This window comes from Telmatherina bonti, assembly GCF_933228915.1.
Source record: "Telmatherina bonti genome assembly, chromosome: 21".
NCBI lineage: Eukaryota > Metazoa > Chordata > Actinopteri > Atheriniformes > Telmatherinidae > Telmatherina > Telmatherina bonti.
Window position 1 is genome coordinate 18,733,473 of NC_136630.1, and position 11,360 is coordinate 18,744,832.

Below are 11,360 nucleotides of genomic sequence, written 5' to 3' on the forward strand. Positions count from 1 at the left end.
TTCAGTCAGGAAGAGAATCCGTGGCATGAGAATGTTTTACATCAGTATAACCCATTCAGTTTGAAGATGCTGGAGCAGGAACTGGCAGAAATCTCAATGGCTTGCACAAAGGGAAACTCAGCAAAGTACTGAATGAGTAGAGGGCAGATATTTATGCACGTTATAGTTTTTCATGTATTTTATGTGTTTCTTGTTTACAAAAGTCCAAAAAGGAAACAAAAATCTCTTTGAGGCCATTGTACTTAAATTTCACTTGTTCTCCCATTAGAAGTTCATGCTAGGGTTCTCATCCTAGGGGCTCAGAGTAGAGCTGCTGCCACTCTGCAATGATAGGGGCTGGATGAGGTGGCTTGGGCATCTGGTTAGGATGCCTCCTGGATACCTCCTTGGTGAGGTGTTCAGGGCACATCCCACTGGGAGACCCCTGGGAAAGCCCAGTACATGCTGGAGGGAATAAGTCACTCAACTGGCCTGGGAATGCCTTGAGAGCTCCCAGAAGAACCAGAGGAAATGGCAATGCAACCCAACCCCAAGATGAGCCGAGACAAAAGGAACGGATGGATTTTGAATGGCACTTAAAATTAATTAGACGAGATTCACCATCTGTCACTGTTTTACAGTATTTGTAACATGACGATTTCTTTTCAGGAATGAAAGGTTTCAGCGACATATTTTTAATTTTCTTCACTATTTTCAACCTATCCTTTTACTAGACTTTCTATGTGCATATACTGCACACCTTTCTAAGCTGCTTTTTGTGGTATCATATTTGACTAGTTCAGTCCTTTTCCCAATGTGATCTTTCACATGCCTGTTCTGCAACATGAGAACAAGCAGAGGAGAGTCAGAGATGAAGCACAGTGAATTAGTAATTTGGTTTCCTGAGTCTACTGCAGCGATCAAGAGAGTATTATGCATTTGTTAATGACTTTAACTTTCAAAGTTGAATAGTTTATTTAGCATTGAGACAAGATCCTGATGCAGGAAAATAAATACATACTGACTGAAGACTGTAATCATACAGATAACCACAATCTCAGACAGTTAATTATTCCTGTAAGCCTGACAGAGTCATTAATGTCCATTATCTCCTGTTGCTCCACAAGACAAAACACACCTATGGACCAACAGTATTGGCTTCTTGTTCTGGCTTTTGTATAAGTGCCTTGGCTGGATCTTTCAGTCCTGCTGTGTTTTGGTCTTCTGCTACTGGGTTTGACCTGTCAGGAAGTCCTTCATTCTCCAGACCCACCAGCCTGCTGCTAACCTCCCACAGTCTGCGAGCCGTCTCATCATCAAGGGCTTGGGGTGCTGGTTCCTTTTGGGTCATAACATCATAGTACTGCCCTGTCACTCCCTCCATCTCCTCAGAGACAGCCAGATAGATGCTGGGCTGGGCCCCCAGCTCTGAACTCTTCACCAGCAGGGAGAAAAAAGGACCTGTGGAGTTTAGACATAACACCAAACACTTTACTCCCCATAGTGCAGGATGTTCATCAACAAATCACCCAAGTTTAACTGAATAATCATATTGATAATAAGATTTTCCAGTTTTAAAAATCTATTAGCTAACACATTTAAATGATGGACTGGTGACCTGTCCAGAGTGTTTCCTGCCTCTCACCCATTATTGCTGGGAAAGACTCCAGCTACCCGTGATCCTTAATTGGACTGAGTGGTCAATAAAATAAAATAAAATAAAATAAAATAAAATAAAATAAAAGGATGGATATTTAAAGGATTTCCAAAGAAATACCCTAGTTTTTTTTTTTTTATGTCTTCTATTGTTTCCTGGCTGTTTCAGGGATCTGTGAGTTGGCTGGAAGGATTTTAACTGTGGAGGAATACCTTTGCAATGATTTAAGTGATTTTCACTATAGTTTAAAGTACTTGAATTGACCAAATAATTCATGTACTGCATGCACAACAAATATGAGGCACTTCACACCTGTGCATGCCGACCCACTATATCCCTGCTGCTTCTCTAGAATTAAGAGATTATTGAAAACTTTACTGAAATGTACATTTGACTGTAAATTTTACCACTTTCCTCACATTTAAGATAAATAATGCATTATTACAACAACCAACATAGACATAATCAGATTCTTGATAATCACTTTGCATGTTTAAAAAAAAACACAGTTTGCTCTTAATGCAAATACACCCTCTGCTGTGCAATATTTTGCAATATTTACACAAGAAAAGAATATTAACAGAGGGGTGACATCAGAGTCTTCGCAGCTTGAGCTAACATTTTCTTATGTATTACATAAGGATGTACTGATTACGCTAAACTCATTGACTAGTAACAAAGCAGAGATACTTACTGAGCACAGAGCTTGAAAACTGTGATTGGTGCAGACCAGTGTGCCTGCCAAGCTCTGTGGCAACAACTCCTGGGTGTACAGCATTCACTGTGACTCCTGTGCCTGTTACACACATACACAGATAGCTATTGCTTAAAAATATATTCCAATGGCCAGCCACATACAAGAACATCGGCCCCAGCCCTCCCACACATGCCCACAGTCGACTCGCCTTGTAATCTCTTGGCGAGTTCTCTGGTGAACAGAACATTGGCAAGCTTGCTCTGACAGTACGCCTGCTTGGTATCAAACTTCTTCTTCTCCCAGTTCAAGTCCTCAAAGTCAATCTTTCCAATGATGTGGGCGAGTGATGCAAGGTTGATCACTCGGCTGGGGGCGGACTCTTTTAGCTTCTCCAGCAGGAGATTCGTCAACAAGAAGTGGCCTGGAGGAAGTCAGAAACCTGGATGCAGTTAATGATGAGTTAAGGGAAACTAAAATCAAATGCAAAGTTTATAAACACAAGCGCTTATCTTTTTAGTACCTGAGTCAGTCAGGCCTTGCTTGTCTTATAAAGTACTTACCTAAGTGATTAACTCCAAACTGCATATCGAAGCCATCCTCTGTCTTCCACGCTGGACATCTCATGACACCTGCATTGTTTATCAGTACATCCACGCGCTTTTCTTCTACAGAAAAAATTACATTTGAGAAACAGTTACCGAATTTGTTTTATTGCTATGATGGAAATCAAAAAGAAAAGACATCAATATGCATCAGCCACCTTGTTGGATTCTCTCTGCAAACTCTCGGATGGACTTTATGGAGGCCAGGTTGAGGTGATGCGCATAAACGTGAGGATTCAGGGTATTCCCTCTTATTTCCTTTGCTGCTGCCTCGCATTTCTCCATGTCACGGCATCCCATAATGATTCGACCACCTGAAGATATATGAATGGGGAAAGGATTGTATACATGAGAACAAAACAGGTTTTTCAAATTTGGACTATTGGACTTTTTTATACCAAATAAATTAAATGTTTTCCCCACCTCTCTTGGCCAGTTCTTGAGCAGTCTCCTTTCCAATGCCTGTGTTTGCACCTGTTATCACCACAGTCTTTCCATTAATGGTAGCCTTACTGGGACACCGTCCTCCAGTCACATAGGTTCTGTGAGAATTAAAACAATGCTTAGTGTGTAGCATCTGTTTCATTATGCTTGTACCAGTAAGCAATGCACCTCGTAGAAATTATGTGCATTTTAGATATCAACTAGCTTGGTTTAATATCTTTAAGAAAATGCTTAAGAGGCTTGTTAATAGTTTTTCACTGAAAATAATCAATATTCTCATTTAGAGTGAAAAGTCTATTTGGTTTTGTTAATTGTATTAATGTTAAGATCTTAGGTACGTATGTTGGTTATTGGTTTCGACCTTTAGGAGCTGAAAGTTATCGGTTATCAGTATTGGGTTGGTTTTTTTTTAAATTGTTGTGCATCCCTATAAAAAACAATTCAAAACATACAGTAAGCAGTCTGAGACCATTATTGTGGAGGATGTTAAAAGTAACATCCCTACTATTCACCCCCAATGCATTAGTGTTGTAAGCATTGCTCCAGTGACATAAGAGTACAAATACATCTGAGCCCAGCACTTTAAGCTCTAAAATCTGTATTGTTGATTAATTTAAAAAAGAAAAAAAAAACACATTCAGAAATACGTTGTGTTAACCAAATATTAACTAAAAAATGACTCGCCTTTAATGGCCCTACAATGGTGTTTTAACAGGTCTGATTAGATATTGGGGCTAATTTTTAGTATCTAAAAGACACGCTATCAAATAAATGTACCCCCAAAAGTCTGTAGGTGAACACAGGTACTTTGCTGTACTGGTCTGAAATGTATTAAGTTCCAGTCAGGAATAAAAGTCTAAAAAAAAACACTCCCGACAGTTACATCACTACTTACTTCAATAAAACAGCACATCCGGCCACTGTTCCGAAAACGGAAACTGGTAAAATATATTTGCTCATTGCTCTAAAGTACTAAAAACTACACTACATTTAAAAAGTTCAAAACTGTCTCTAGATCTGCACTGACAATATGCAGCAGCAGAAGGTTACACGCGCATTGTATATGCGTCATCAACTGGGCCTCACCGGCACAATGGCATTGTGGGAAATGTAGTTTTTCTTTTGAAACTTCTGACACTTGGGTATTGTTAAGAATTTAATAATTTGTACTTTTTAAATGTACTCTGTTATAGTATTACATGTGCACGAATAAAGTATAATCTATTTAAATACAAGCTTCAAGAGAAGCAAAAGTACAGTAGCAACTAAAATGACTGCATACTTTACAAAAAACCACTTTATAGGAGGAACAATGTAAAGCGACTTTTGAGATTATGAGTTACATTTTCTAATTGTTATGGTGAACAATTTAATTAATTTATTTGTATGATTTTTCATTCATTTCAAGTTGTTGTTACAAACAATGTGAGTAGCTTTACTGCTTTGTCAACTTTCAAAATGATATTGCAGAATAGGGAACAAGGAAACCAGACATGACACAACTTGTAAGGATTTTGTAGGACTGTTGCTGCAATTGTGTGAAAAAAAGGAAAAAGTCTCTTAATTATTGCCTGCTTGCCTGTCACAATCTGTTTAGTGACATTTTTCTTTTCAAAATGCCCCAAATGTTTTGCAAATAATGACATGTTTGGGCAGGAGCCGGTGTCATTATATTAAATAAAGCCATGCAGTTGGAAGTGTGAGCAGGTTGTGGTTTTTATATTCTCTACCTGAAATGAGAATATCCCCGGAAAGAAAGAAAGAAACAAACAAACAAACAAACAAGCAGAGTGTGCCCTCTTCTTTACCCCAGAGGATATTGTGTCCATAATTTTCATTTTTGATCAATCACACCTTAAAAACTTTTTTTCAGTTGTGCCTCAGTCTCTTGAAAAAAAACAACAACAAAAAAAATAAACTCAGGCTCGGAAAATGTGTGAAATCTTGGATCATGTTCTGCTTTAACTTTGATGCACCAAGGAAATATGTTTACAGAGAATAACTTCTAGAACCGTTCAGGAACTTTCCATTATTTTGTCACTACACAAAATTTTAATATGTTGATGGCATCGGGTTCAAATGTAAAAAAAATCAATCTGTATTTTTGTAGACCTGGCTAAACCTGTAACATGTTTTCAAGCTAAGTTATTATCTGCAAGTCACTTTTTTTTTTTTTAATGTAACAGCTATAAAGTGACAAGACAAAAATTCAGTAGACTAATGGGGAAAAAAAAGCAAAAAAAAAAAAAAAAAAAAAAGCATAACCCTAATTTAACTATAAGCTGATTTCCAGGCTGCACAGTGGCGTAGTAGTTAGCACTACAGCAAGAAGTTCGCTGGTTTGGTCCCTGGCTGGGGCAAGGCTTGTACAGCAGCCTTTCTGTGTGGAGTTTACATGTTCTCCCAGTGTATGTGTGGGTTCTCTCCAGGTACTCCGGCTTCCTCCCACTGTCCAAAGACATGCCTGTTAGGTTAATTCGTTACTCTAAATTGCCCCTAGGAAAGAATGTGAGCCTAAGTGGTTATGTGGCCCTGCGTTGGACTGGTGAGCTGTCCAGGGTGTACCCTGCCTTTCGCCCAAAGACAGCTGGGATAGGCTCCAGCTTCCCCACAACCCTTTATCAGATTATGTGGTTAGGATAATGAATGAATGAATGAATGAATAGGCTGATTTCCAAACTGTCTAACAGTGTTTTCTGGTCACAAGAATGTATTTAGTTCTGATGAATATTTTAGGCCTGTTCTGAAAAAAGCCCAACAATATAATCTGGTGCCGTTTCAAAGAGCACAAAAGTATATTTCTTTTATTGTTTTCTGAAAGTGCTCGAGGCACTGGCAACCGCCCCGTGCCTCGAGCACAATATGACACAGAAGTTTAGTGCAGGCAGGACACAAAGTAACACAGAATGGGAAGATGAATTTGAGAATGCAGAGAAAACAAGGCCATCCCTCTGCAAGAGGTGTAAAACTTTAGGTGACACAAAAAGTTGAATCTAGGACAAGAATCTGGTTTCTAAGTAAAGAGTGACGAGGACAAAGATGGAAGAGTGGCGTAGCCCTGCTCCATTTGTTCACAGCTTATAAAGTCTCTATGTCCTGTTTCTGTGTGTATCCCCATGTGTTCAACCTTTTGTGCTCCTCTTGACTCTCACTATGATTTATTATGACACATCTGTTTCTGCAGCAACCCTGAGGAAACCCTTTCACTCCATAACATCTTGGTTTGAGTTATGGAAAACCTGAATGTACTGAGTCACGATCCACCCATCTCCTCCGCAAGGATAGCACTCCAGGTCAAATCATTTAGTTCCAGGTAGCTCAAGGATCCTATTACCCTCTACTGCCTTTTATCTGGGCTTCCTTCTTCTTTTCTTCCTAAACTTACTCTGATCTTCCATCCTGTGATCCTGACTTGCACATCATTGCTTGACTGGGTTAAAAGAAAAGGCGAGATAAAAAAAAAAAAAAAAAAAGACATGTTTTTGTGAGGTATGTGCTAAGATGTATTAAAGAATAAATTTTCCCTGGGATAAATATTTCACCACTCCAAAAATGCACTCATGAACCCATCTGACGAGAAGCATGTTGATTATGATGGACCAAGGCTATCTCTGTTATGTCAAGGCTGTTTGTTTAGTCCAGGAGACCTGTGGTCAACATGTACAGTAAAGGGCAGGGTTGGATTAAAAGTGCAGAGACCCCTGGGTCCAGAGTGTTCCGGGGGGCACTTCCCCACTGTTCACAATGTTCCTGCAACATCGTGAACATTTTTCATTATATACTGTGAAACAACATTTCTAACATCCGTCAGCCAGTGGTACCAATAGCAATACACTGGACACACTGTGGTGTAACTATCTGACTTTTATATACACTTTGTTTCATGCCCTAACTGCTGGTGTGTGCCCTACGTGGCCCCCAGTGGGGCCCGGGTGGGCGTGGGCCCCTGGGCTAGTGCCCATAATTCCCATTGGATAATCTAGTTTTGGTAAAGGGGAGTGAATTAACTGAAAATGTCCCTTTTTCTTACCTAATAATGATAGTTAGCAAACTCATTGTGTTACGTAGACACACTTGGCAGTAAGATGTTGAACTTTAAAAGGACAAAGCAGCTTGAAGATTAAAGCATGAATCTAAAAGAAAAAACTGGTGGACTTATCTAGATTGGACGCTGGTTGGATAAGAAGCGCGGGCGCTAGGACCCAGGACACGTGAGCGTATTTAGTTTTCCAGAGGGTGGAGACGGTGAACAATGAAGGAGCAAACTGGTAGGACCAGCAGAGATAGCCTGTGCAACATCTGAAACACCCCCATCCCCAACTCTACAGAGTCCCAATGGACCGACGGACCACACAGACCGACAGCTGAGATCAGTTCAGACGGAGAGGCAGCATGAAGATTTGCTTATGCACACTGCAGAGATCAGAGTTTTTGCTGAGCCCCCCTTCTGAGCGTGGATGTGAATGAATGGGCTGGTTTCAGTGCGTGTGGTGCTGAAATGGCTCATGCAGACCACTGGAGGAGCAAAAGATAAACACGCAGCCTCGTGCCACTGCTGGGCAGGTTGACACGGTGTGCGCTCACAGGAAGGGACCCAAACCAGTGTTCCCATCTCGCGCTAGGCTTCACATGTGGCTTTGATTTAATTCACCTTCAAAGAAAGTCTCAAACTGAAGAGCATCTCCAGAAACAAGGGAAGCGTCACCTTGGGCGTGCAGCAGACTGAGCACAAAAAGAAATCCAATCTATTTATGCCTGAAACGGTACGGTTTTATTTTTAGATTTTTTTATTTTATTTTTTTATTTTATTTTTTTTTAAAGAACACTGCTTGGCTTTTTCAACGCCAGATCCTTGCTCTACAGCAGAGAGGGGGGTCCTTCTGTGAGATTTCCGCAGATCAAGGAGCATCAGAGCTGAGCAGAGGGCAGCAGCTCTGCTCGCCTATCGGATGCAGGACCATGGAGGAGAGAGACAGGTCGCCAGCAGGTGAGCGAGTAACACCTTGATGCACCCCAAGGTGCCCGAAACTGGGTCATGCATGACACTGAGAGAAAAAGTGATTGATAGAGGAGATGTGCTGAAATGGAAAATCTTATAGGCTGGACCAAAAAAGAAAAAAGAAAAAAAAATGTTCAATTTTCATAATATTGAAATATTTTGTCAGACTTAATGATTTACATGAAATACTTTCACCTTCTGATATCCTGATTAACCTAGATTCCTGAGTAACCTTGTGTGGTCTGAACTTTCACCTACAATTGTTTTCATATTAGACAGCATAACGTGCTGTAATATTAAAGCTGTATCATTCTGGGATTTATTTTAACTATTGTAACTGGTTCAGTTGAGATATTGTATGCCCTAAATTCATCACATTCCCACTCTGCTTTAAGCTTTCCTGTTTGTGCTTGATGGATATGAGGACATCAAGGGTAGACTACACTTTCTTTTAATAGCCCAGTAATACTTTGTCTGGGGCAGATAGGTGACATTTTATCCTAAATACGACCAAATGTATCAAAATGAGATGCTTGCTTGCAAATCCTGTAAAACCTGGAGGATGGTAATGGACTCTAAATAAAAAAAAAGACAACACCAGCCAGCACACACAGATTTGCATTTGTTATAAGGGTTGTTGGGGAGTTGCAGTGATATTTTGGCTTTGGTAGAACACAATACAATGAGTCAGGGATGTTCTTTTTGAAAGAAGGCTGATTCTGCTAGAATATTTAGAAATAATTATGTTTATTTTATATGTTTGTTTCACCATGGTGGACAGAATCGATACGTTCTTATCAAGATTAAAAAACATTCAGCTAATAAATACCTTTGCTTCATAACATAAAAAGAACAGTGCTTTGCCTGAAATTCCTAGCCTTGAATGTAACAAAAATGCTGTTGAAATTCACTTGCATTTTGTGGAAAACCTTGCAACTGCACCACTTTCAAAGCTGTCACAATTTCAAATAAGGAATAAGTCTTTTTTAAACAACAGAAAGCAAAAAGTACACACTCCAGCTGGCGTGAACAAACCCAATGCCTGCCCATCACATATAAAGCACAATAAACAAAGAGATACTTATGGTTAATTTGTAGGTTTGTGACGATTACTGACAACCTGAAAATAGAATTTGGACTTTTACATAAAGGACATTTTACAAACGGTTCTGCTCCATGTTGATTTTCCAGGCCTACATATTTGTAGACACATGCACACACAGAACTAAAGTCAGAGCATAGCTGATATTTCAGTCTTAAGAGAAGGACAGAGGGGTTTGATGAATGCAGTCTTTGTAATAAACATTTGTCACTTTATGGTTTGAGGCTATTGTGGATGAGCAGCATAATTATTGCTGTTGCATCATTTAGCTACACTCTCATTTACTGAGCTCATATTACAGTCAGATTTCCCCATGTATTTGACATCAAAGGGACACCGTCTATGTGGTATACGGAGTGGATGTATCAGTTCTTGTCTCACTGGATTTCCCTTGTTCTTCTTTTTCCCTCTTATCTTCATAACACAAAACCTCCCAATCATAACTGGAGGTTACTGGGTTGTGATATTGTGATGAAGTAGTGTTAGGTACAGTATGTGCCATGGGTAGCTTTTGCATTTCAGCACAACACAGCGAGGATGATGGTGACAGTGATTATGATTGGCATTCGTAATCAGATGCCTACGGAGGTGTTTGCATCAAAATCCCTAATCTGGAAACTGCTAGAGGATAAACAGTGACATGCAATGGATTGGACACCCACCAGGAATTTTCTCTGTAAATCTAAATAGCTAAGCAAGTGTAAACCTATATCCCCCCCAAAAGTTAGGATACTATGTGAAATGGAAGTAATTATAACATACAATGACTTGTGACTCATGAACCAACTACTTTTTTTCACATTAGCACAAAGAAAACATCAAATGTTGAAAGTCAGACATTTTACTATTTAATAGAAATTATCATCCTCGACTTTGATGACAGTAGTAAGTTGTGTTTATCACTGGTTTCTCTTCTCTTTAATTAAAAATCTATCTGGGAACAAATGGGACCAGTTTTTGGACCTTTGGGAGAGAGATATCCTGTATTCTTGTCTTATACAGGATTTTGGCTTCTCAAGAGTCCTGAGGCTTCTCTTTTCTGTTTATGTTTCATGATGCACCAAATCTTTTCATGTGGTGAAAGGTCAGTACTGCAGGCAGGCCAGTCAGCTGGACTTTTCTATTGTAAAGCAACACTGTTGCAGTAGATGCAGTGTGCAGAACTGTGGATGAAATATGTATATTTCTACAACCTGTACATATCTTTCAGCTTGGCGTCTTTGTCAAGATGTTATAGGAATCCCATTAGAGATGCTGATGGGAAGCTAGAAGGTCTTTTTCTTCTTTAGACCAGCAGATGTGGCATCCAAAAAGAAATTCTCAATTGCCTGACCACAAACCATTTTTCGTTTACTTTGTCTCAGTCCATTCTAAATGAGCTTTGGTTCAGAGAAGACGGAGGGGTATCCTGATCATGTTCACATATGGCAATTTCTCTGCATGACTGAGCTTTAACCTACATTTGTGGATGGCGCAGTGAACTGTGTTCACAGACAGCAGTTTCTGGAATTGTTTCTTAGACCATGCAGTGATTTCCATGACAGAATCATCTGTTTTTAATGCAGTAATGCCTAAAAGCCCATTGATCACAACCATCTAATACTGATCTGGTCATATTGTTGGTGCACTGATGTGTGTTCATGTTCTCAGTATTTTTGCCAGGCTTTATGCACTGCATATGGTGGCATTTTCCAAATATTCACAGTTTTCTGCTGAGAGACATCTTTTTAAAAATTACTCCATGATATGGAAATAATGTTGGAAATATTGTATATATATATATATATATATACATATATATATATATATATATATACATATATATATATATATATATATATGTATATATATATATATATATACATATATATATATATATA

At 39.3% G+C, this 11,360-nt stretch overlaps 2 protein-coding genes across 2 annotated transcripts in view; one reads left to right on the forward strand and one right to left on the reverse strand.

The window, feature by feature from the left end:
• Positions 1 to 1,058: 1,058 nt before the first annotated feature.
• Positions 1,059 to 4,417, reverse strand: LOC306771785 (retinol dehydrogenase 13-like). The gene is made up of 7 exons (XM_079261102.1): positions 4,275 to 4,417; positions 3,359 to 3,477; positions 3,094 to 3,249; positions 2,894 to 2,998; positions 2,542 to 2,754; positions 2,331 to 2,432; positions 1,059 to 1,440 (listed from the first exon to the last, which is right to left on the reverse strand). Exons 1-7 carry the CDS (start codon positions 4,337 to 4,339, stop codon positions 1,118 to 1,120), a joined length of 1,083 nt encoding a protein of 360 aa, XP_079117228.1. The 5' UTR covers positions 4,340 to 4,417; the 3' UTR covers positions 1,059 to 1,117.
• A 3,911-nt stretch (positions 4,418 to 8,328) lies between these two features.
• Positions 8,329 to 11,360, forward strand: part of sbk1 (SH3 domain binding kinase 1) — a gene marked incomplete at both ends in the record, with an annotated part of 12,304 nt that continues 9,272 nt past the window's right edge. Inside the window, one exon of the mRNA XM_079260409.1 lies at positions 8,329 to 8,366. Coding sequence (XP_079116535.1) covers positions 8,329 to 8,366 — 38 coding nt within the window. The remainder of the gene's footprint in view (positions 8,367 to 11,360) is intronic.